This window comes from Salvelinus fontinalis, chromosome 24, assembly GCF_029448725.1.
Source record: "Salvelinus fontinalis isolate EN_2023a chromosome 24, ASM2944872v1, whole genome shotgun sequence".
In the NCBI taxonomy this organism is placed as follows: domain Eukaryota; kingdom Metazoa; phylum Chordata; class Actinopteri; order Salmoniformes; family Salmonidae; genus Salvelinus; species Salvelinus fontinalis.
The window spans coordinates 12581936-12609722 of record NC_074688.1 but is presented as its reverse complement, the minus strand read 5'-3'; the positions used below and the strand labels follow the sequence as shown (position 1 = coordinate 12609722).

Sequence of the window (27787 nt, the reverse complement as noted above, 5' to 3'; positions counted from 1 at the left end):
CTGTTGTCAAAAGATGCTCTCAAACCCAATGCAGTCATTACCGGCTAACACCACAGCTCCTTCCTGACAAGTCTTCCCTATTCCCTCTACTGTAATGAATGGATGCCAGTCTCTCCCTCTTTCCCTCCCTTCATCCTTCGTTCTCTCCCTCTCTTCATCCTTTGTTCTCTTCTGACAGGATGAAACACGGCCTTCATCTGGCGTGCATGAGCACCACAACAACGTTATGTGTAGCAGCATGGGCGTGGGATGCAGCCTTAACAAGTCAGAAGGGATAGTCATGTAAGTGGCAACACTGGCCCATTCAAATGACATGATTCATGAGCGTTTCTGTTCTGCGCAATGCTGTCACTCTTTAGCTCAAATAACACCTAAATAAAACATTGAAGGGAGAAATAAATAGATAATGAAAGAAAAACACATCCAGCACAATATCCATAGTAGCCGTTCTCATATCACCCCATTTGAACCTTGTACTGTTGCTGTAGTATTCCCCTCCAGTGGGAGTACGTACCATGTCTGTTTGGCCATGTCCAGTTGGTAGGCACGGGTGATCTCGTCTAGGTGGGCCTGGAGCATGGGCTGCAACTCCTCCCGGGGAGAGGGCGTGAGGGTGGCCGTGGACTGCTGACCGAAGGACACCGCTGCTGGAGACGAGGCCACTCCACGCATGGGTGGGGTGGGGACCCTCTCTTCCTCCTCCTCTAGCTCATCCTCCATTCCCTGGTGGAGGTAGGTCTGCACGGGCATGGGAGGACCCCAGCCATCACTCTCATACCTGGGGTGGCCACACAGAAAGAGAGAGAGAGAGATAGAGAGAGAGAGAGAGAGAGAGAGAGAGAGAGAGAGAGAGAGAGAGAGAGAGAGAGAGAGAGAGAGAGAGAGAGAGAGAGAGAGAGAGAGAGAGAGAGAGAGGAGGAGGGGTAAGAGAACACTAGTCTGAAGAGACTAGACTGTCTTTCTTTTGGTGACGTGCCAGACTAGTGTGACCTTGTCAAACTTTCTAAAGGACTTCAGACTCGTGTGACCTTGTCAAACTTTCTAAAGGACTTCAGACTAGTGTGACCTTGTCAAACGTTCTAAAGGACTTCAGACTAGTGTGACCTTGTCAAACGTTCTAAAGGACTTCAGACTAGTGTGACCTTGTCAAATGGTCTAAAGGACTTCAGACTAGTGTGACCTTGTCAAACATTCTAAAGGACTTCAGACTAGTGTGACCTTGTCAAACATTCTAAAGGACTTCAGACTAGTGTGACCTTGTCAAACATTCTAAAGGACTTCAGACTAGTGTGACCTTGTCAAACGTTCTAAAGGACTTCAGACTAGTGTGACCTTGTCAAACGTTCTAAAGGACTTCAGACTAGTGTGACCTTGTCAAACGTTCTAAAGGACTTCAGACTAGCGTGACCTTGTCAAACGTTCTAAAGGACTTCAGACTAGTGTGACCTTGTCAAACGTTCTAAAAGACTTCAGACTAGTGTGACCTTGTTAAACGTTCTAAAGGAGTTCAGACTAGTGTGACCTTGTCAAACGTTCTAAAGGACTTCAGACTAGTGTGAACCTGTCAAACATTCTAAAGAACTTCAGACTAGTGTGACCTTGTCAAACGTTCTAAAGGACTTCAGACTAGTGTGACCTTGTCAAACGTTCTAAAGGACTTCAGACTAGTGTGACCTTGTCAAACGTTCTAAAGGACTTCAGACTAGTGTGACCTTGTCAAACATTCTAAAGGACTTCAGACTAGTGTGACCTTGTCAAACGTTCTAAAGGACTTCAGACTAGTGTGACCTTGTCAAACGTTCTAAAGGACTTCAGACTAGTGTGACCTTGTCAAACGTTCTAAAGGACTTCAGACTAGTGTGACCTTGTCAAACGTTCTAAAGGACTTCAGACTAGTGTGACCTTGTCAAACGTTCTAAAGGACTTCAGACTAGTGTGACCTTGTCAAACGTTCTAAAGGACTTCAGACTAGTGTGACCTTGTCAAACGTTCTAAAGGACTTCAGACTAGTGTGACCTTGTCAAACGTTCTAAAGGACTTCAGACTAGTGTGACCTTGTCAAACATTCTAAAGGACTTCAGACTAGTGTGACCTTGTCAAACGTTCTAAAGGACTTCAGACTAGTGTGACCTTGTCAAACATTCTAAAGGACTTCAGACTAGTGTGACCTTGTCAAACATTCGAAAGGACTTCAGACTAGTGTGACCTTGTCAAAGGACTTTGTACATACGAGTAATGGAGCAGTGGAGGGAGTGAGGTTTTAATTTCCCATAACGGCGCTTATACATGCTGAAATAACACTAGTCGTAAAGAAAATGTTAATTAAAGGAATTTGTCAGTGCACACTCCATAGGACATAACTGTTTAAATCTGTGGTCATTAGGAGGCTCAGATTTACAGTGCAGAGGACTCCTCATTTGCCAGATAGCCTATTAAACCAGATGAGTGTCCCAGACTGAAGATGAAGGTTAGAGGACAGCACACCTCAACTAGGCAGACACACAGTTAAATGAGATACTATGTGTGAGTGAATCTATTTTGGGATACAGCTAACATTTTTAGCTTACACCTCCCCTGACTAAAGGCAGACTTTACATGAAGGAACCGGACGCCTGACAGTCTACTAACAATAACAGTTGCTTGAGGGTAATTTGATGGGAAAAGAGCAGAGAGAGGCTAGGCAACGTGGAAAAGAGAAAATAGTTTGAGTGAAACGTTTCCCTCATACTCAGTTAGTGGAGAGAGCTCACTGTGGAATCTCTCTATTTTTATCTCTGTTTTGGGTCTTTCCCTCTCTCCCAGCTTGAAACAACGTAGTCCTGACATTCTTTCCCTCAGAAAGAGAATCAGCAGAATAGATTGATTTGTCAATTCCGCTTGCCGCAGGAGACTGCAATGGTTAAACAATGCACTCATGAAGTTTCTCCCTCAGATAAAAATATGGGATGAGCAGATAGATTGATGTGAAACCATCTCTGTCCATCCTGCCTGCCTGGGGACACAGTAACATACAGATCCCTCTACTTCTCTGGTGTAATTAGCCAGAGAGGAACAGCTAGCCAGGAGCACGACAATGTCCTATAATAACACACAGCAGTTGGTGGGATTCTACTTGAACTCAACAGAGTACTGTATATACATGTAAAAGCTAATGTTGTCCCCTATCCCCTATTAGGAGTAACTGTCTCACTTTCGGCAAAGCCTGAATGAAGGATCAGACAATGATAGATACATATAATTGTTCTAATCACTGTGGTAGAATCTAGTTGGACTGTATGGGCAGAGTGGGGACTGTTTTGCATCTCCATGGATGTATGGAGTGTATGTTATGGTGGGTGTGGCTCGTACCCTCCTCCTTCATAGTGCTCGTTGGGGTAGTGGTCCATCTCGGTGCCAGGGAGAGGGTGTACAGGTGGAGGGGGCAGGGGCACGTTGGCCCAGCTGGAGCCGTTAGCCTTGGTGGGTTTGGCACCAACCTTGGCCTTCTTCTTCTTACCCCCCTTACCACCTATGAACAGCAGAGATGGAGCGAGTTAGAACGATTGACTCAGACAACATGAAGAATTCAATTACTAGAAAAATCTATAAAACCATATAACATGGGTGGCTATGTGAAGTATTCACTGTCAGTCTAACAAACAGATATTGCCAACAGAAATCGATTGAACATATAAAGCTGAACATTCCTTCATTTCGAAACAGGTCATTTCAAACAGGTCATCTCCTTCTAAAAGTCACCCACATTCTCAAACAAACGGATTCAATGAGCCATGCCTGTCAGCAGCCTCATACAGAAGAACCTCAAGGACAAGTAATGAAAAGTGTGCTTCCATTGATTGATTTGCTGAAAGGCCTCAATTCTCCATAGAAACAGGGAGAGAGCAGCAGTAAAGAAGCAGAGGGTAGACCCCGGTCCTCCAGCCATCCCTTAGTGGCCCCGTTTCACTAGAGGTGTGGGTCCACAATGAAATATCTCACTAGAGGTGTGGGTCCACAATGAAATCTCTCACTTCAGAACATCATCATAATGAATGGGTCCGTGGCGTCTGTGTGGCCATAATAGAATTCACTGAGAGTCTATTACACTGTCATTGATTTGATTACGCAAGAGAGAGAGAGAAAGAGAGAGCTCCCCTTCCCCATCCATTTCCCCTCACACCCCTCTGAGACTGGATTCTCCTCTGCTCTGCCCCATCCATCTTTATAAATCTGCCAGCCAGGCCTACGTCTAGATTGGGGTTTAAATTATTTGGTGACAGTGAGGGTGGGGTGGGGGGGCTCTCTTTATCTCAGGTGATCTTTGACATCTAAAGCCCACTGTTATCTTTCTCAGTTGTCCTCAGTGTGGTCCGCAGGCCTCAGATCACTTGTCCTAGACAGGAAAAGGCTGCAGGCTCTGTGTTTTCCCTATATAGAGGACATACGAGCATGAGTCCCCTAAATAGAGGACATATGAGCATGAGTCCCCAATATAGAGGACATATGAGCATGAGTCCCCAATGTAGAGGATATATGAGCATAAGTCCCCTATTTAGAGGACATATGATCACACGTCCCCAATATAGAGGACATATGAGCATGAGTCCCCTAAACAGAGGACATATGAGCACAAGTCCCCAATATAGAGGACATATGAGCATGAGTCCCCTATATAGACGACATATGAGCATGAGTCTTTTTGTCTGTTCAATTCCAAACTGTCCTTGAAATGAAGATAACATATCTACTCACCATTGCATGTGTGAGTTTGTGTATTTGTGATATGAGCATTGCATGTGTGTCTGAGGACTGAGAGAACTGGGAGATAAACTGAGTTTGGAGTCCTTTCTAGGAATCCACATTTGTGGCAGACTCCACTATCAGTTTGCCAACGGACACCTCACATCTCAATCCAGAAAATACTCCCCAGTTGACATCGCCAGCCACATATACAGGCTAGTGAAAACCATCCTTGGAGGCCTCTTGTGTACATTTGTATCTGTCATCTGTTGGTTAACCCTCACTGCCAAAGGCCTATAATCACGTTGCTCAGAGCCACAAAAAGGCAACATTTCAGGGAACCCTACATCTTGTGCCATGCAACACCATGTAATCTAATAGACTGTCCAGACAAGGACATGGCTACAAATTAGCTCAATGTCATCAAAAAAGACTGTCCATCAACACTCAGGGATATTTGGGGAAATGCATCTCTATGATCCAGTACGGATGAGGTCAGAGACAGAGAAAATACAGCATATTGCTTTAGCAGTAGATGGAGAATTTAGTTATTTCACCATTTTCCCTATAAGATTTTAGCTGTTCCCGGGCAGAAATGTTCCCGTCAAAGATGATTGGATTGCAACAATGTTGCAGCAGAACATGAGAGATATTAGGACTGGGAGGAGGATAGTCTGATAAAGACTGGGAGTAATAAACTAACAACAGTAAGCCCAGGGCAGGAAGTACACTGAAAGTAATTGGGTTTCCTAATCGTTCCTCTGGGCGACGCTCGACTTTTCCCAATAAATGGCAAGCTGGCATGATTGCTCAATCACCCCGAGTCCCTCCTCACCGGAGCAGGCATCAATACTGTAAATGAGCCTCTGCCATGGAGGGAATGACGGCTGACACTGATGTTACAATCAGAAGCACCAACATATGAAAAATACAAAGAAAGCATTGGCTAGGAGCTACACAGGAAGTAGACATCAGACCCATCTATCGCTGACAAACACTGGGCCTGTCTTCAAAAGGAACTACCACCATATTTAGATGTGGAGCTGGGTATTTATACCGCCTGGTTTGGGCACTTCCTCCCAGCATATAACTTTGGGGCCAAGCAGAGCCGAGCAGACTTGAGCTGCCTCTGTTTTTATTGGGTGCCTCAGCGCTGAGTGAGAGACACAGGCAGAAACTCAGAATGGAGTCCAGAAGGAAGGACTGGGTTTTCAGGGAAGGAGGTGGATGGGTGTTTCTTAGAATACCTGAGTAACACTGTATTATGGGCTTATAATAATTGTAGAGAGGAAAGTCGCGCTATCTGACGTAAGACACATGGGGGTTACCATGCTGGACAGATAACTAGCAAGTGTGCCTATTTGTGAAATCATCCCAATATATTTGGTATGTGGGTGGGTGATGCAGCAGACTAGATCATCAGCACTGACGCCCCTACAGCCCTGAGCCATGTAGCTCATTAGGAGTGGGGTAGTATATAATTGGAGGAGAGGGGGGGAGTAGGTATGGATGACACCACTCCAAGAACAGTGAGAACATAACCCTTCTCCTGGGCTCTGGAATGAGATAATACAGGGATCATGGAGCTCACTAGCCAGCTATCTCTTCTCCTCTCCTCCTCTCTCCGCTCCTCCTCCAGTACTGTAGATTTTAATGATCAACACCCCCACGTCCCCAGTGGAGACCCACGCAACCATGAAAGCTGCTCCATTTCTGTTCCTCTTCATCTGGTTCCTATCTCAGACCTAACGTTCATTATTTCCTCCCGAGCTTGTTGAAGCGAAGCACTGTGCTACCTACCTCTTTTAACTTCTTTCCTCTTCAAACGTCTTGTGATTCATTAGTTGACTTCAAAACATCAAGTGTAGTAAAGTTTCCTTCATTGTCACCCAAACTCTTGCCATTGTAGTCCTATAGTCTGTTGTAACTCAGTTGGTAGATCATGGTGCTTGCAACACCAGGGTTGTGGGTTTGATTCCCATGGTGGACCAGTATGAAAATGTACGCACTCACTACTGAAAGTCACTCTGGATAAAAGCGTCGCTAAACGGCTAAAACGTAACATGTATAACTATAAGGTTATTCTGTCAGAACTCTGTTGTGCATTTCTGTAGGGTTTAGTACTCGTAGTATTTCTGTAGGGTTTAGTACTCTGTAGCATTTCTGTAGGGTTTAGTACTCGTAGAGAAACATTTTGGCATTTAGAGAGATAAGCCACAGACAGATAGAGATAAGTCAACTAAACGAGATGAATGCATATTTAATAAGATGCTGTTTCACTTAAACCAGGGCACTTGTGTACAGCATGCCTCACAGTACACAATACATCTCTGTAGTTATATAATTTCTTAAGGCCAACCACGGAGGGGGAAGTGCAAGGACACAGTCCCAATTGAATTTCTATACAGGTGAATCCAATTAGTAGGACATATATGCTTTAAATCTCAGACATTTCAATGAAAAATATCCTGAGGCTACCAAATGAAATACACATTAGCTTAACATAATCAACAGCTTCTTGTCCCCTGGTCTCTCTGTGTTTATGCAATGTCTCTCTCTCTCTCTCTCTCTCTCTCTCTCTCTCTCTCTCTCTCTCTCTCTCTCTCTCTCTCTCTCTCTCTCTCTCTCTCTCTCTCTCTCTCTCTCTCTCTCTCTCTCTCTCTCTCTCTCTCTCTCTCTCTCTCTCTCTCTCTCTCTCTCTCTCTCTCTCTCTCTCTCTCTCTCTCTCTCTCTCTCTCTCTCTCTCTCTCTCTCTCTCTCTCTCTATATATATATATATATATATATATATGAAACTGGTGCCATTCCTCTCCTGTGCCATCTCTCCCTATCTACATCCAGCAGAGTGACTGACTGTTGACCTGGCTGAAGATATGACCACTCCAGACTGCCTCTCCTTTCCAGCCTAATGTCTGCCAGCCCAGTGCATTGGATAAGAGACCAGAGAGGAGGTAAGAGGAGAGGATAGGAGGGGAGGTAGAGAGTGGCCTATAAAATTATCACTACATGGGTTTTACTGTCGTCAGTAACCAATAGAAGAAGAGGGAAAATGGGAGGCAATCTCGGCACTTTAGTCAGCCAAGCGTCTCAGATGGTGTGTGTGTGTGTGTGTGTGTGTGTGTGTGTGTGTGTGTGTGTGTGTGTGTGTGTGTGTGTGTGTGTGTGTGTGTGTGTGTGTGTGTGTGTGTGTGTGTGTGTGTGTGTGTGTGTGTGTGTGTGTGTGTGTGTGTGTATGTGTGTGTGTGTAGTCTCACAATGCACCACTCCAACTGTCTGAAGGAGTCCCCTTGCCCCAATTCTCATCTGCTCTCTAGCTCCTGGTGAGAGACCGAGCCTGTTACAAGGCCCAGCCGTGATGGAGTAAGCCCAGCTAGGACGCCTGGAGCCCTATTCTAATATCCAAAATCCCCTTTGCATGTATATATGGCATCATTGCTGCACATAACACTAAAACCTCTAGATCGCACATGTCAACGATCGTTTACTTGAAATGAGTTGTGAGTATTAGCAGCAGGAGCAAAGTAACAGTGGTGAGGGGGAGGAGTGGGATAATAAAGACCTCCCTTAGTCGTTGGGTTTTGCACATGCAAAAGAGATCAATAAAGCAATTAACAAGTCAATCAATGATACAGTCGATTAAATGGCAGTCCATGAGGTATCCCAGAATGTTAAGGGGAGAAGGAAGAACAGTCACATCCCTGCCTGCCACATCAGAAACCAACCTGATAGGCTGCCGCTTCGATCTGAGCTGGTGGTGCTGAAATCTTGTGATTGGTTGTGTGGCATTCTATTAGACAATCCCTCGGCCAATCGGTAGTCAGGAATGAAAAGGAGTGCTAGTGGGGTTAAAGGGCAAAAATATACAGTGGCATCAGGTGATTGGCTGAAGGACATGCAGAACATGCAGTTAGAGCATCAGGCAAGCAGTGGACATATCTCAATCACCCACACCTCATCTATCTATCTGGACACATCTCAATCACCCACACCTCATCTATCTATCTGGACACATCTCAATCACCCACACCTCATCTATCTATCTAAACACATCTCAATCACCCACCCCTCATCTATCTATCTAAACACATCTCAATCACACACACCTCATCTATCTATCTAAACACATCTCAATCACACACACCTCATCTATCTATCTAAACACATCTCAATCACACACACCTCATCTATCTATCTGGACACATCTCAATCACCCACACCTCATCTATCTATCTGGACACATCTCAATCACCCACACCTCATCTATCTATCTAAACACATCTCAATCACCCACCCCTCATCTATCTATCTAAACACATCTCAATCACACACACCTCATCTATCTATCTAAACACATCTCAATCACACACACCTCATCTATCTATCTAAACACATCTCAATCACACACACCTCATCTATCTATCTGGACACATCTCAATCACACACACCTCATCTATCTATCTGGACACATCTCAATCACCCACACCTCATCTATCTATCTAAACACATCTCAATCACCCACACCTCATCTATCTATCTGGACATATCTCAATCACCCACACCTCATCTATCTATCTGGACATATCTCAATCACCCACACCTCATCTATCTATCTAAACACATCTCAATCACCCACACCTCATCTATCTATCTGGACATATCTCAATCACCCACACCTCATCTATCTATCTAAACACATCTCAATCACCCACACCTCATCTATCTATCTGGACATATCTCAATCACCCACACCTCATCTATCTATCTAAACACATCTCAATCACCCACACCTCATCTATCTATCTGGACATATCTCAATCACCCACACCTCATCTATCTATCTAAACACATCTCAATCACCCACACCTCATCTATCTATCTGGACATATCTCAATCACCCACACCTCATCTATCTATCTGGACATATCTCAATCACCCACACCTCATCTATCTATCTAAACACATCTCAATCACCCACACCTCATCTATCTATCTGGACATATCTCAATCACCCACACCTCATCTATCTATCTAAACACATCTCAATCACCCACACCTCATCTATCTATCTGGACATATCTCAATCACCCACACCTCATCTATCTATCTAAACACATCTCAATCACCCACACCTCATCTATCTATCTGGACATATCTCAATCACCCACACCTCATCTATCTATCTGGACATATCTCAATCAACCACACCTCATCTATCTATCTGGACACATCTCAATCACCCACACCTCATCTATCTATCTAAACACATCTCAATCACCCACCCCTCATCTATCTATCTAAACACATCTCAATCACACACACCTCATCTATCTATCTAAACACATCTCAATCACCCACCCCTCATCTATCTATCTAAACACATCTCAATCACACACACCTCATCTATCTATCTAAACACATCTCAATCACACACACCTCATCTATCTATCTAAACACATCTCAATCACACACACCTCATCTATCTATCTGGACACATCTCAATCACACACACCTCATCTATCTATCTGGACACATCTCAATCACACACACCTCATCTATCTATCTGGACACATCTCAATCACCCACACCTCATCTATCTATCTAGACACATCTCAATCACCCACACCTCATCTATCTATCTGGACATATCTCAATCACCCACACCTCATCTATCTATCTGGACATATCTCAATCACCCACACCTCATCTATCTATCTGGACATATCTCAATCACCCACACCTCATCTATCTATCTGGACACATCTCAATCACCCACACCTCATCTATCTATCTAAACACATCTCAATCACCCACACCTCATCTATCTATCTGGACATATCTCAATCACCCACACCTCATCTATCTATCTGGACATATCTCAATCACCCACACCTCATCTATCTATCTGGACACATCTCAATCACCCACACCTCATCTATCTATCTAAACACATCTCAATCACCCACACCTCATCTATCTATCTGGACATATCTCAATCACCGACACCTCATCTATCTATCTAAACACATCTCAATCACCCACACCTCATCTATCTATCTGGACATATCTCAATCACCCACACCTCATCTATCTATCTGGACATATCTCAATCACCCACACCTCATCTATCTATCTAAACACATCTCAATCACCCACACCTCATCTATCTATCTGGACACATCTCAATCACCCACACCTCATCTATCTATCTAAACACATCTCAATCACCCACACCTCTTCTATCTATCTGGACATATCTCAATCACCCACACCTCATCTATCTATCTAAACACATCTCAATCACCCACACCTCTTCTATCTATCTAAACACATCTCAATCACCCACACCTCATCTATCTATCTAAACACATTTCAATCACCCACACCTCTTCTATCTATCTGGACATATCTCAATCACCCACACCTCATCTATCTATCTGGACACATCTCAATCACCCACACCTCATCTATCTATCTAAACACATCTCAATCACCCACACCTCATCTATCTATCTGGACATATCTCAATCACCCACACCTCTTCTATCTATCTAAACACATCTCAATCACACACACATCTTCTATCTATCTGGACACATCTCAATCACCCACACCTCATCTATCTATCTAAACACATCTCAATCACCCACACCTCTTCTATCTATCTGGACATATCTCAATCACCCACACCTCATCTATCTATCTAAACACATCTCAATCACACACACATCTTCTATCTATCTGGACATATCTCAATCACCCACACCTCATCTATCTATCTGGACACATCTCAATCACCCACACCTCATCTATCTATCTAAACACATCTCAATCACCCACACCTCATCTATCTATCTAAACACATCTCAATCACCCACACCTCATCTATCTATCTAAACACATCTCAATCACCCACAACTCATCTATCTATCTAAACACATCTCAATCACACACACATCTTCTATCTATCTAAACACATCTCAATCACCGCCACCTCTTCTATCTATCTGGACACATCTCAATCACCCTCACCTCATCTATCTATCTAAACACATCTCAATCACCCACACCTCATCTATCTATCTAAACACATCTCAATCACCCACCCCTCTTCTATCTATCTGGACACATCTCAATCACCCACAACTCTTCTATCTATCTGGACACATCTCAATCACCCACAACTCTTCTATCTCTCTGGACACATTTCAATCACCCACACCTCTTCTATCTATCTGGACACATTTCAATCACCCACACCTCTTCTATCTATCTGGACACATCTCAATCACCCACACCTCTTCTATCCATCTGGACATATCTCAATCACACACACCTCTTCTATCTATCTGAACACATCTCAATCACCCACACCTCTTCTATCTATCTGGACACATCTCAATCACCCACACCTCTTCTATCCATCTGGACATATCTCAATCACCCACACCTCTTCTATCTATCTGGAAACATCTCAATCACCGACACCTCTTCTATCTATCTGGACATATCTCAATCACCCACACGTCTTCTTTCTATCTCAACACATTTCAATCACCCACACCTCTTCTATCTATCTGGACATATCTCAATCAACCACACCTCTTCTATCCATCTGGACACATCTCAATCACCCACCTCTCTTCTATCTATCTGGACACATCTCAATCAACAACACCTCTTCTATCTATCTGGACACATCTCAATCACCCACCTCTCTTCTATCTATCTGGACACATCTCAATCACCCACCTCTCTTCTGTCTCTCTGGACACATTTCAATCACCCACACCTCTTCTATCTATCTGAACACATCTCAATCAACCACACCTCTTCTATCTATCTGGAAACATCTCAATCACCCACACCTCTTCTATCTATCTGGAAACATCTCAATCACCCACACCTCTTCTATCTATCTGGACACATCTCAATCACCCACACCTCTTCTATCCATCTGGACATATCTCAATCACCCACACCTCTTCTATCTATCTGGAAACATCTCAATCACCCACACCTCTTCTATCTATCTGGAAACATCTCAATCACCCACACCTCTTCTATCTATCTGGACACATCTCAATCACCCACACCTCTTCTATCCATCTGGACATATCTCAATCACCCACACCTCTTCTATCTATCTGGAAACATCTCAATCACCCACACCTCTTCTATCTATCTGGACATATCTCAATCACCCACACCTCTTCTATCTATCTCAACACATTTCAATCACCCACACCTCTTCTATCTATCTGGACATATCTCAATCACCCACACCTCTATTCTATCTATCTGGACACATCTCAATCACCCACCTCTCTTCTATCTATCTGGACATATCTCAATCACCCACACCTCTTCTATACATCTGGACATATCTCAATCACCCACCTCTCTTCTATCTATCTGGACACATCTCAATCAACAACACCTCTTCTATCTATCTGGACACATCTCAATCATCCACAACTCTTCTATCTCTCTGGACACATTTCAATCACCCACACCTCTTCTATCTATGTGGACACATTTCAATCACCCACACCTCTTCTATCTATCTGGACACATCTCAATCACCCACAGCTCTTCCATCCATCTGGACATATCTCAATCACACACACCTCTTCTATCTATCTGAACACATCTCAATCACCCACACCTCTTCTATCTATCTGGGCACATCTCAATCACCCACACCTCTTCTATCCATCTGGACATATCTCAATCACCCACACCTCTTCTATCTATCTGGAAACATCTCAATCACCCACACCTCTTCTATCTATCTGGACATATCTCAATCACCCACACATCTTCTTTCTATCTCAACACATTTCAATCACCCACACCTCTTCTATCTATCTGGACATATCTCAATCAACCACACCTCTTCTATCCATCTGGACATATCTCAATCACCCACCTCTCTTCTATCTATCTGGACATATCTCAATCACCCACACCTCTTCTATCCATCTGGACATATCTCAATCACCCACCTCTCTTCTATCTATCTGGACACATCTCAATCAACAACACCTCTTCTATCTATCTGGACATATCTCAATCAACCACACCTCTTCTATCCATCTGGACATATCTCAATCACCCACCTCTCTTCTATCTATCTGGACATATCTCAATCACCCACACCTCTTCTATCCATCTGGACATATCTCAATCACCCACACCTCTTCTATCTATCTGGACATATCTCAATCACCCACACATCTTCTTTCTATCTCAACACATTTCAATCACCCACACCTCTTCTATCTATCTGGACATATCTCAATCAACCACACCTCTTCTATCCATCTGGACATATCTCAATCACCCACCTCTCTTCTATCTATCTGGACATATCTCAATCACCCACACCTCTTCTATCCATCTGGACATATCTCAATCACCCACCTCTCTTCTATCTATCTGGACACATCTCAATCAACAACACCTCTTCTATCTATCTGGACATATCTCAATCACCCACCTCTCTTCTATCTATCTGGACACATCTCAATCACCCACACCTCTTCTATCCATCTGGACATATCTCAATCACCCACACCTCTTCTATCTATCTGGAAACATCTCAATCACCCACACCTCTTCTATCTATCTGGACATATCTCAATCACCCACACGTCTTCTTTCTATCTCAACACATTTCAATCACCCACACCTCTTCTATCTATCTGGACACATCTCAATCAACAACACCTCTTCTATCTATCTGGACACATCTCAATCACCCACCTCTCTTCTATCTATCTGGACACATCTCAATCACCCACCTCTCTTCTATCTATCTGGACACATCTCAATCAACAACACCTCTTCTATCTATCTGGACACATCTCAATCACCCACACCTCTTCTGTCTCTCTGGACACATTTCAATCACCCACAACTCTTCTATCTATCTGGACACATTTCAATCACCCACACCTCTTCTATCTATCTGAACACATCTCAATCAACCACACCTCTTCTATCTATCTGGACACATCTCAATCACCCACACCTCTTCTATCCATCTGGACATATCTCAATCACCCACACCTCTTCTATCTATCTGGAAACATCTCAATCACCCACACCTCTTCTATCTATCTGGAAACATCTCAATCACCCACCTCTCTTCTATCTATCTGGACATATCTCAATCACCCACACCTCTTCTATCCATCTGGATATATCTCAATCACCCACCTCTCTTCTATCTATCTGGACACATCTCAATCAACAACACCTCTTCTATCTATCTGGACATATCTCAATCACCCACCTCTCTTCTATTTATCTGGACATATCTCAATCACCCACCTCTGTTTTATATATCTGGACACATCTCAATCACCCACCTCTCTTCTATCTATCTGAACACATCTCAATCACCCACCTCTTTTCTATCTATCTGGACACATCTCAATCACCCACACCTCTTCTATCCATCTGGACATATCTCAATCACCCACACCTCTTCTATCTATCTGGAAACATCTCAATCACCCACACATCTTCTATCTATCTGGAAACATCTCAATCACCCACACCTCTTCTATCTATCTGGACACATCTCAATCACCCACCTCTCTTCTATCCATCTGGACATATCTCAATCACCCACCCCTCTTCTATCTATCTGGACATATCTCAATCACCCACCTCTCTTCTATCCATCTGGACATATCTCAATCACCCACCCCTCTTCTATCTATCTGGACATATCTCAATCACCCACCTCTCTTCTATCTATCTGGACACATCTCAATCCCCCACAACTCTTCTATCTCTCTGGACACATTTCAATCACCCACACCTCTTCTATCTATCTGGACACATTTCATTTACCCACACCTCTTCTATCTATCTGGACACATCTCAATCACCCACACCTCTTCTATCCATCTGGACATATCTCAATCACACACACCTCTTCTATCTATCTGAACACATCTCAATCACCCACACCTCTTCTATCTATCTGGACACATCTCAATCACCCACACCTCTTCTATCCATCTGGACATATCTCAATCACCCACACCTCTTCTATCTATCTGGAAACATCTCAATCACCCACACCTCTTCTATCTATCTGGACATATCTCAATCACCCACACGTCTTCTTTCTATCTCAACACATTTCAATCACCCACACCTCTTCTATCTATCTGGACATATCTCAATCAACCACACCTCTTCTATCCATCTGGACATATCTCAATCACCCACCTCTCTTCTATCTATCTGGACACATCTCAATCAACAACACCTCTTCTATCTATCTGGACACATCTCAATCACCCACCTCTCTTCTATCTATCTGGACACATCTCAATCACCCACCTCTCTTCTGTCTCTCTGGACACATTTCAATCACCCACACCTCTTTTATCTATCTGGACATATCTCAATCAACCACACCTCTTCTATCTATCTGGACACATCTCAATCACCCACACCTCTTCTATCCATCTGGACATATCTCAATCACCCACACCTCTTCTATCTATCTGGAAACATCTCAATCACCCACACCTCTTCTATCTATCTGGAAACATCTCAATCACCCACACCTCTTCTATCTATCTGGAAACATCTCAATCACCCACACCTCTTCTATCTATCTGGACACATCTCAATCACCCACACCTCTTCTATCCACCTGGACATATCTCAATCACCCACACCTCTTCTATCTATCTGGAAACATCTCAATCACCCACACCTCTTCTATCTATCTGGACATATCTCAATCACCCACACCTCTTCTATCTATCTCAACACATTTCAATCACCCACACCTCTTCTATCTATCTGGACATATCTCAATCACCCACACCTCTATTCTATCTATCTGGACACATCTCAATCACCCACCTCTCTTCTATCTATCTGGACATATCTCAATCACCCACACCTCTTCTATCCATCTGGACATATCTCAATCACCCACCTCTCTTCTATCTATCTGGAAACATCTCAATCACCCACACCTCTTCTATCTATCTGGACATATCTCAATCACCCACACGTCTTCTTTCTATCTCAACACATTTCAATCACCCACACCTCTTCTATCTATCTGGACATATCTCAATCAACCACACCTCTTCTATCCATCTGGACATATCTCAATCACCCACCTCTCTTCTATCTATCTGGACACATCTCAATCAACAACACCTCTTCTATCTATCTGGACACATCTCAATCACCCACCTCTCTTCTATCTATCTGGACACATCTCAATCATCCACCTCTCTTCTATCTATCTGGACACATCTCAATCACCCACCTCTCTTCTATCTATCTGGACACATCTCAATCACCCACCTCTCTTCTGTCTCTCTGGACACATTTCAATCACCCACAACTCTTCTATCTATCTGAACACATCTCAATCAACCACACCTCTTCTATCTATCTGGACACATCTCAATCACCCACACCTCTTCTATCCATCTGGACATATCTCAATCACCCACACCTCTTCTATCTATCTGGAAACATCTCAATCACCCACACCTCTTCTATCTATCTGGAAACATCTCAATCACCCACCTCTCTTCTATCTATCTGGACATATCTCAATCACCCACACCTCTTCTATCCATCTGGATATATCTCAATCACCCACCTCTCTTCTATCTATCTGGACACATCTCAATCAACAACACCTCTTCTATCTATCTGGACATATCTCAATCACCCACCTCTCTTCTATTTATCTGGACATATCTCAATCACCCACCTCTGTTTTATATATCTGGACACATCTCAATCACCCACCTCTCTTCTATCTATCTGAACACATCTCAATCACCCACCTCTCTTCTATCTATCTGGACACATCTCAATCACCCACACCTCTTCTATCCATCTGGACATATCTCAATCACCCACACCTCTTCTATCTATCTGGAAACATCTCAATCACCCCCACATCTTCTATCTATCTGGAAACATCTCAATCACCCACACCTCTTCTATCTATCTGGACACATCTCAATCACCCACACCTCTTCTATCCATCTGGACATATCTCAATCACTCACCCACACCTCTTCTATCTATCTGGAAACATCTCAATCACCCACACCTCTTCTATCTATCTGGACATATCTCAATCACCCACACCTCTTCTATCTATCTCAACACATTTCAATCACCCACACCTCTTCTATCTATCTGGACATATCTCAATCACCCACACCTCTATTCTATCTATCTGGACACATCTCAATCACCCACCTCTCTTCTATCTATCTGGACATATCTCAATCACCCACACCTCTTCTATCCATCTGGACATATCTCAATCACCCACCTCTCTTCTATCTATCTGGACACATCTCAATCAACAACACCTCTTCTATCTATCTGGACACATCTCAATCACCCACAACTCTTCTATCTCTCTGGACACTTTTCAATCACCCACCTCTCTTCTATCTATCTGGACACATTTCAATCACCCACACCTCTTCTATCTATCTGGACACATCTCAATCACCCACAGCTCTTCCATCCATCTGGACATATCTCAATCACACACACCTCTTCTATCTATCTGAACACATCTCAATCACCCACACCTCTTCTATCTATCTGGGCACATCTCAATCACCCACACCTCTTCTATCCATCTGGACATATCTCAATCACCCACACCTCTTCTATCTATCTGGAAACATCTCAATCACCCACACCTCTTCTATCTATCTGGACATATCTCAATCACCCACACATCTTCTTTCTATCTCAACACATTTCAATCACCCACACCTCTTCTATCTATCTGGACATATCTCAATCAACCACACCTCTTCTATCCATCTGGACATATCTCAATCACCCACCTCTCTTCTATCTATCTGGACATATCTCAATCACCCACACCTCTTCTATCCATCTGGACATATCTCAATCACCCACCTCTCTTCTATCTATCTGGACACATCTCAATCAACAACACCTCTTCTATCTATCTGGACACATCTCAATCACCCACCTCTCTTCTATCTATCTGGACACATCTCAATCACCCACCTCTCTTCTATCTATCTGGACACATCTCAATCAACAACACCTCTTCTATCTATCTGGACACATCTCAATCACCCACACCTCTTCTGTCTCTCTGGACACATTTCAATCACCCACACCTCTTCTATCTATCTGGACACATCTCAATCAACCACACCTCTTCTATCTATCTGGACATCTCAATCACCCACACCTCTTCTATCCATCTGGACATATCTCAATCACCCACACCTCTTCTATCTATCTGGAAACATCTCAATCACCCACACCTCTTCTATCTATCTGGAAACATCTCAATCACCCACCTCTCTTCTATCTATCTGGACATATCTCAATCACCCACACCTCTTCTATCCATCTGGATATATCTCAATCACCCACCTCTCTTCTATCTATCTGGACACATCTCAATCAACAACACCTCTTCTATCTATCTGGACATATCTCAATCACCCACCTCTCTTCTATTTATCTGGACATATCTCAATCACCCACCTCTGTTTTATATATCTGGACACATCTCAATCACCCACCTCTCTTCTATCTATCTGAACACATCTCAATCACCCACCTCTCTTCTATCTATCTGGACACATCTCAATCACCCACACCTCTTCTATCCATCTGGACATATCTCAATCACCCACACCTCTTCTATCTATCTGGAAACATCCCAATCACCCACACATCTTCTATCTATCTGGAAACATCTCAATCACCCACACCTCTTCTATCTATCTGGACACATCTCAATCACCCACACCTCTTCTATCCATCTGGACATATCTCAATCACCCACACCTCTTCTATCTATCTGGAAACATCTCAATCACCCACACCTCTTCTATCTATCTGGACATATCTCAATCACCCACACCTCTTCTATCTATCTCAACACATTTCAATCACCCACACCTCTTCTATCTATCTGGACATATCTCAATCACCCACACCTCTATTCTATCTATCTGGACACATCTCAGTCACCCACCTCTCTTCTATCTATCTGGACATATCTCAATCACCCACACCTCTTCTATCCATCTGGACATATCTCAATCACCCACCTCTCTTCTATCTATCTGGACACATCTCAATCAACAACACCTCTTCTATCTATCTGGACACATCTCAATCACCCACAACTCTTCTTTCTATCTCAACACATTTCAATCACACACACCTCTTCTATCTATCTGAACACATCTCAATCACCCACACCTCTTCTATCTATCTGGGCACATCTCAATCACCCACACCTCTTCTATCCATCTGGACATATCTCAATCACCCACACCTCTTCTATCTATCTGGAAACATCTCAATCACCCACACCTCTTCTATCTATCTGGACATATCTCAATCACCCACACATCTTCTTTCTATCTCAACACATTTCAATCACCCACACCTCTTCTATCTATCTGGACATATCTCAATCAACCACACCTCTTCTATCCATCTGGACATATCTCAATCACCCACCTCTCTTCTATCTATCTGGACATATCTCAATCACCCACACCTCTTCTATCCATCTGGACATATCTCAATCACCCACACCTCTTCTATCCATCTGGACATATCTCAATCACCCACCTCTCTTCTATCTATCTGGACACATCTCAATCAACAACACCTCTTCTATCTATCTGGACATATCTCAATCACCCACCTCTCTTCTGTCTCTCTGGACACATCTCAATCACCCACACCTCTTCTATCTATCTGGACACATTTCAATCACCCACACCTCTTCTATCTATCTGAACACATCTCAATCAACCACACCTCTTCTATCTATCTGGACACATCTCAATCACCCACTCCTCTTCTATCCATGTGGACATATCTCAATCACCCACACCTCTTCTATCTATCTGGAAACATCTCAATCACCCACACCTCTTCTATCTATCTGGAAACATCTCAATCACCCATCTCTCTTCTATCTATCTGGACATATCTCAATCACCCACACATCTTCTATCCATCTGGATATATCTCAATCACCCACCTCTCTTCTATCTATCTGGATACATCTCAATCAACAACACCTCTTCTATCTATCTGGACATATCTCAATCACCCACCTCTCTTCTATTTATCTGGACATATCTCAATCACCCAAATCTGTTTTATATATCTGGACACATCTCAATCACCCACCTCTCTTCTATTTATCTGGACATATCTCAATCACCCACCTCTGTTTTATATATCTGGACACATCTCAATCACCCACCTCTCTTCTATCTATCTGAACACATCTCAATCACCCACCTCTCTTCTATCTATCTGGACACATCTCAATCACCCACACCTCTTCTATCCATCTGGACATATCTCAATCACCCACACCTCTTCTATCTATCTGGAAACATCCCAATCACCCACACATCTTCTATCTATCTGGAAACATCTCAATCACCCACACCTCTTCTATCTATCTGGACACATCTCAATCACCCACACCTCTTCTATCCATCTGGACATATCTCAATCACCCACACCTCTTCTATCTATCTGGAAACATCTCAATCACCCACACCTCTTCTATCTATCTGGACATATCTCAATCACCCACACCTCTTCTATCTATCTCAACACATTTCAATCACCCACACCTCTTCTATCTATCTGGACATATCTCAATCACCCACACCTCTATTCTATCTATCTGGACACATCTCAATCACCCACCTCTCTTCTATCTATCTGGACATATCTCAATCACCCACACCTCTTCTATCCATCTGGACATATCTCAATCACCCACCTCTCTTCTATCTATCTGGACACATCTCAATCAACAACACCTCTTCTATCTATCTGGACACATCTCAATCACCCACAACTCTTCTTTCTATCTCAACACATTTCAATCACACACACCTCTTCTATCTATCTGAACACATCTCAATCACCCACACCTCTTCTATCTATCTGGGCACATCTCAATCACCCACACCTCTTCTATCCATCTGGACATATCTCAATCACCCACACCTCTTCTATCTATCTGGAAACATCTCAATCACCCACACCTCTTCTATCTATCTGGACATATCTCAATCACCCACACATCTTCTTTCTATCTCAACACATTTCAATCACCCACACCTCTTCTATCTATCTGGACATATCTCAATCAACCACACCTCTTCTATCCATCTGGACATATCTCAATCACCCACCTCTCTTCTATCTATCTGGACATATCTCAATCACCCACACCTCTTCTATCCATCTGGACACATCTCAATCACCCACCTCTCTTCTATCTATCTGGACACATCTCAATCAACAACACCTCTTCTATCTATCTGGACATATCTCAATCACCCACCTCTCTTCTGTCTCTCTGGACACATCTCAATCACCCACACCTCTTCTATCTATCTGGACACATTTCAATCACCCACACCTCTTCTATCTATCTGAACACATCTCAATCAACCACACCTCTTCTATCTATCTGGACACATCTCAATCACCCACACCTCTTCTATCCATGTGGACATATCTCAATCACCCACACCTCTTCTATCTATCTGGAAACATCTCAATCACCCACACCTCTTCTATCTATCTGGAAACATCTCAATCACCCACCTCTCTTCTATCTATCTGGACATATCTCAATCACCCACACATCTTCTATCCATCTGGATATATCTCAATCACCCACCTCTCTTCTATCTATCTGGACACATCTCAATCAACAACACCTCTTCTATCTATCTGGACATATCTCAATCACCCACCTCTCTTCTATTTATCTGGACATATCTCAATCACCCAAATCTGTTTTATATATCTGGACACATCTCAATCACCCACCTCTCTTCTATCTATCTGAACACATCTCAATCACCCACCTTTCTTCTATCTATCTGGACACATCTCAATCACCCACACCTCTTCTATCTATCTGGAAACATCTCAATCACCCACACATCTTCTATCTATCTGGAAACATCTCAATCACCCACACATCTTCTATCTATCTGGACACATCTCAATCACCCACACCTCTTCTATCTCTCTGGACACATTTCAATCACCCACACCTCTTCTATCTATCTGGACACATTTCAATCACCCACACCTCTTCTATCTATCTGGACACATCTCAATCACCCACACCTATTCTATCTATCTGGACACATCTCAATCACCCACACCTCTTCTATCCATCTGGACATATCTCAATCACCCACACCTCTTCTATCTATCTGGAAACATCTCAATCACCCACACCTCTTCTATCTATCTGGACATATCTCAATCACCCACACGTCTTCTTTCTATCTCAACACATTTCAATCACCCACACCTCTTCTATCTATCTGGACATATCCCAATCAACCACACCTCTTCTATCCATCTGGACATTTCTCAATCACCCACACCTCTTCTATCTATCTGCACACAACTCAATCACCCACACCTCTTCTATCTATCTGGACACATCTCAATCACCCACACCTCTATTCTATCTATCTGGACACATCTCAATCACCCACCTCTCTTCTATCTATCTGGACATATCTCAATCACCCACACCTCTTCTATCCATCTGGACATATCTCAATCACCCACCTCTCTTCTATCTATCTGGACACATCTCAATCAACAACACCTCTTCTATCTATCTGGACACATCTCAATCACCCACAACTCTTCTTTCTATCTCAACACATTTCAATCACACACACCTCTTCTATCTATCTGAACACATCTCAATCACCCACACCTCTTCTATCTATCTGGGCACATCTCAATCACCCACACCTCTTCTATCCATCTGGACATATCTCAATCACCCACACCTCTTCTATCTATCTGGAAACATCTCAATCACCCACACCTCTTCTATCTATCTGGACATATCTCAATCACCCACACATCTTCTTTCTATCTCAACACATTTCAATCACCCACACCTCTTCTATCTATCTGGACATATCTCAATCAACCACACCTCTTCTATCCATCTGGACATATCTCAATCACCCACCTCTCTTCTATCTATCTGGACATATCTCAATCACCCACACCTCTTCTATCCATCTGGACATATCTCAATCACCCACCTCTCTTCTATCTATCTGGACACATCTCAATCAACAACACCTCTTCTATCTATCTGGACATATCTCAATCACCCACCTCTCTTCTGTCTCTCTGGACACATCTCAATCACCCACACCTCTTCTATCTATCTGGACACATTTCAATCACCCACACCTCTTCTATCTATCTGAACACATCTCAATCAACCACACCTCTTCTATCTATCTGGACACATCTCAATCACCCACACCTCTTCTATCCATGTGGGCATATCTCAATCACCCACACCTCTTCTATCTATCTGGAAACATCTCAATCACCCACACCTCTTCTATCTATCTGGAAACATCTCAATCACCCACCTCTCTTCTATCTATCTGGACATATCTCAATCACCCACCTCTCTTCTATCCATCTGGACACATCTCAATCACCCACCTCTCTTCTATCTATCTGAACACATCTCAATCACCCACCTTTCTTCTATCTATCTGGACACATCTCAATCACCCACACCTCTTCTATCTATCTGGAAACATCTCAATCACCCACACATCTTCTATCTATCTGGAAACATCTCAATCACCCACACATCTTCTATCTATCTGGACACATCTCAATCACCCACACCTCTTCTATCTCTCTGGACACATTTCAATCACCCACACCTCTTCTATCTATCTGGACACATTTCAATCACCCACACCTCTTCTATCTATCTGGACACATCTCAATCACCCACATCTCTTCTATCTATCTGGACACATCTCAATCACCCACACCTCTTCTATCCATCTGGACATATCTCAATCACCCACACCTCTTCTATCTATCTGGAAACATCTCAATCACCCACACCTCTTCTATCTATCTGGACATATCTCAATCACCCACACGTCTTCTTTCTATCTCAACACATTTCAATCACCCACACCTCTTCTATCTATCTGGACATATCCCAATCAACCACACCTCTTCTATCCATCTGGACATTTCTCAATCACCCACACCTCTTCTATCTATCTGCACACAACTCAATCACCCACACCTCTTCTATCTATCTGGACACATCTCAATCACACACACTCTTCTATCTATCTGGACACATCTCAATCACCCACCTCTCTTCTATCTATCTGGACACATCTCAATCACCCACACCTCTTCTATCTATCTGGACACAACTCAATCACCCACACCTCTTCTATCTATCTGGACACATCTCAATCACACACATTCTTCTATCTATCTGGACACATCTCAATCACCCACCTCTCTTCTATCTATCTGGACACATCTCAATCACCCACCTCTCTTCTATCTATCTGGACACATCTCAATCACCCACACCTCTTCTATCTATCTGGACACATCTCAATCACCCACACCTCTTCTATCTATCTGGACATATCTCAATCACCCACACCTCTTCTATCCATCTGGACACATCTCAATCACACACACTCTTCTATCTATCTGGACACATCTCAATCACCCACCTCTCTTCTATCTATCTGGACACATCTCAATCACCCACCTCTCTTCTATCTATCTGGACACATCTCAATCACCCACACCTCTTCTATCTATCTGGACACATCTCAATCACACACACCTCTTCTATCTATCTGGACACATCTCAATCACACACACTCTTCTATCTGGACATATCTTAATCACACACACCTCTTCCATCCATCCATCTTGACATTCTCTCTCTCTTTCTCCCTCACCTCCCTCACCCACCCACCCACCCATGGTCAGATTCACTCAGTGAAACATTTAGCCTTTGTTTGTGATGCATAACTTTTTTTAAATACGAGAACATGTTTTATATTGGAAGAAGGCAAATTGATTATTCCTTTATGAGATGGGAGAGAAATCCACTTGTAGCAGGAGCAAGTCATTTATTGTAGCATTTTCTACAAATATAATCACATTTTACTTTTTAAAATAATGCAAGACAGAGAAAAGGATTGGGAATTCAGTTTCTAATAGTTATTACATTATGGGCACATTGTAAAAAATGATATAATGAATCTACTTTAAACCTCTAGAGAATGAGAACATGAATATGTATAAACAGCACCAGCATACTCATTAGTCATGAAATAGGAAACTCCACAAGGCTTTTAGAAAAGTCTTCTATCAAATCCATTATAATTGAGTTGGATTATTTTCTTAAATATTAGTTGTGCTAAAGAGGATAAGTAATTAGTTAGAACAGAGAGAGGGAAGTAACTTAATCCAAGGCTGGAGGAAACTGGTGCATTATTCTAGCTCCCTAGCCCTTTATCTGGTGTTTATTTAACCTTGGAAAGTGACCAAGACTGGAAAGAGTGAAGTATAGAAATAGTGAGTATTAGAGTACAAACTGCTGTCAGGTCACAGTAAACCTATGGCTTGTAAACAGTTGTCACGACTTCCGGCCGAAGTCGGTCCCTCTCCTTGTTCGGGCGGCGGTCGACGTCACCGGCCTTCTAGCCATCACCGATCGACTTTTCATTTTCCATTTGTTTTGTCTTTGTTTTACACACCTGGTTTCAATTCCCCAATTACATGTTAATTATTTAACCCTCTGTTTTCCCCATGGTTTTGGTTTTATGTGTTTCGGTCCTATTGTGTGGGCGTGGTATTACTACATGTATTTGGTAATTTTGAGTAAAGTTACTTTTATTACTCATCTCTGCTGTCCTGCGCCTGACTCCTCTGCACCAGTTACACCCAGACCTTTTACAACAGGGGTGAACTGGGGTATCATATGAAACATTCCGTGCTGATCTGTCACTCAGCAGTGATTTGTCCTGGGGTCATACACTCACAGTAGGAGGAGTGTGGCCATGATGGTTAGGGTTAATATAACACACTGTGTCTGTGTGTATGGCCATGTATCATAGGGCAGTGTTGAGCTGAGGGTATTTAGCATGGCAGGGAAATATGAGAAGTCTCAGCCTCTGTGTGACACACACACACACAGACACACGCACACCCTTCCTCCTTCCAACACACACGCACACACGCACACACACACACACACACACACACACACACACACACACACACACACACACACACACACACACACACACACACACACACACACACACACACACACACACACACACACACACACACACACACACACACACTATTCACTCACTGTTGTTGCAGGAGTTCTTGTCGGGCAGGGAGTACCCCAGGTTGGCCATCTCCTGTTTGGCCTGGATGGAGGCCTTCCACTGGGCCTCGGGGAGGTCCACAGCCAGCTCATGGATACTACTGGAGTGGAGGATCTGTGTGGTGGCATAGGGGGTGGCTCCCTGGGAGCCCTGGCTGGGGCTGTTGTAGTTAGCCTTGGTGGTGAAGTCTATACTGCTATAGATGGCTCCGTCAGACAGCATGGTGCCGGTCTTATCCCCATTACTACTGGTGTCTGGAGGAGACACAGGGAGAGAGAATAGGGGTCAGTTTAGAAGGCTGTGGTGTGGGCTTCAATGACAAATACTGTATTCACATCAACTATAATCGCATTGTATTTTAATAAAAGGTAGAAAGGTAAAGTGACGTTAAGAGTCATTGATGAACAAGGCTGCATTACAGATCAGGAGTGGAGAGGTGTCTAACTATGCATCAGGTCAGAGTGACCCTGGGTTCAGTCAGGAACTGTCCCCGGGGTGTGAAGGGATTACCCTGAGCAGCTCAACACTTTGACATCAGCTCAGCTCTTAACATCCAGTTAAACATATTCATCTCATTGAAAAATCCATCCCCACTTATTCATGCATTCTAATTCCAGCCACTGACTCCTAACCCTGGGCCCCTCCCCCTCTCTCTCTCTCTCAATTCATGGGTTTTATTGGCATGGGAAACATATGTTAACATTGCCAAAGCAAGTGAAGTAGATAAAACAAAAGCGAAATAAACA

General features: G+C 43.2%; 2 protein-coding genes across 9 annotated transcripts in view; both read right to left on the bottom strand.

Annotated features, from left to right (window-relative positions):
* LOC129821937 (CAP-Gly domain-containing linker protein 3-like) overlaps positions 1-27787 on the bottom strand; it is a 462950-nt gene that overhangs the window by 344037 nt on the left and 91126 nt on the right. The window lies entirely within an intron of this gene.
* Positions 1-27787, bottom strand: part of LOC129821934 (roundabout homolog 2-like) — a 115732-nt gene that overhangs the window by 21160 nt on the left and 66785 nt on the right. For 5 of the 7 annotated variants that reach the window (XM_055879686.1, XM_055879688.1, XM_055879691.1 and 2 more), the window contains 4 exons: positions 27023-27295; positions 8442-8555; positions 3349-3508; positions 515-778 (listed from right to left, as the gene is read on the bottom strand). In XM_055879686.1, the coding sequence (XP_055735661.1) occupies positions 515-778; positions 3349-3508; positions 8442-8555; positions 27023-27295 (811 nt within the window). The remainder of the gene's footprint in view (positions 1-514; positions 779-3348; positions 3509-8441; positions 8556-27022; positions 27296-27787) is intronic. The other 2 variants (XM_055879690.1, XM_055879693.1) reach the window with 1 other exon arrangement.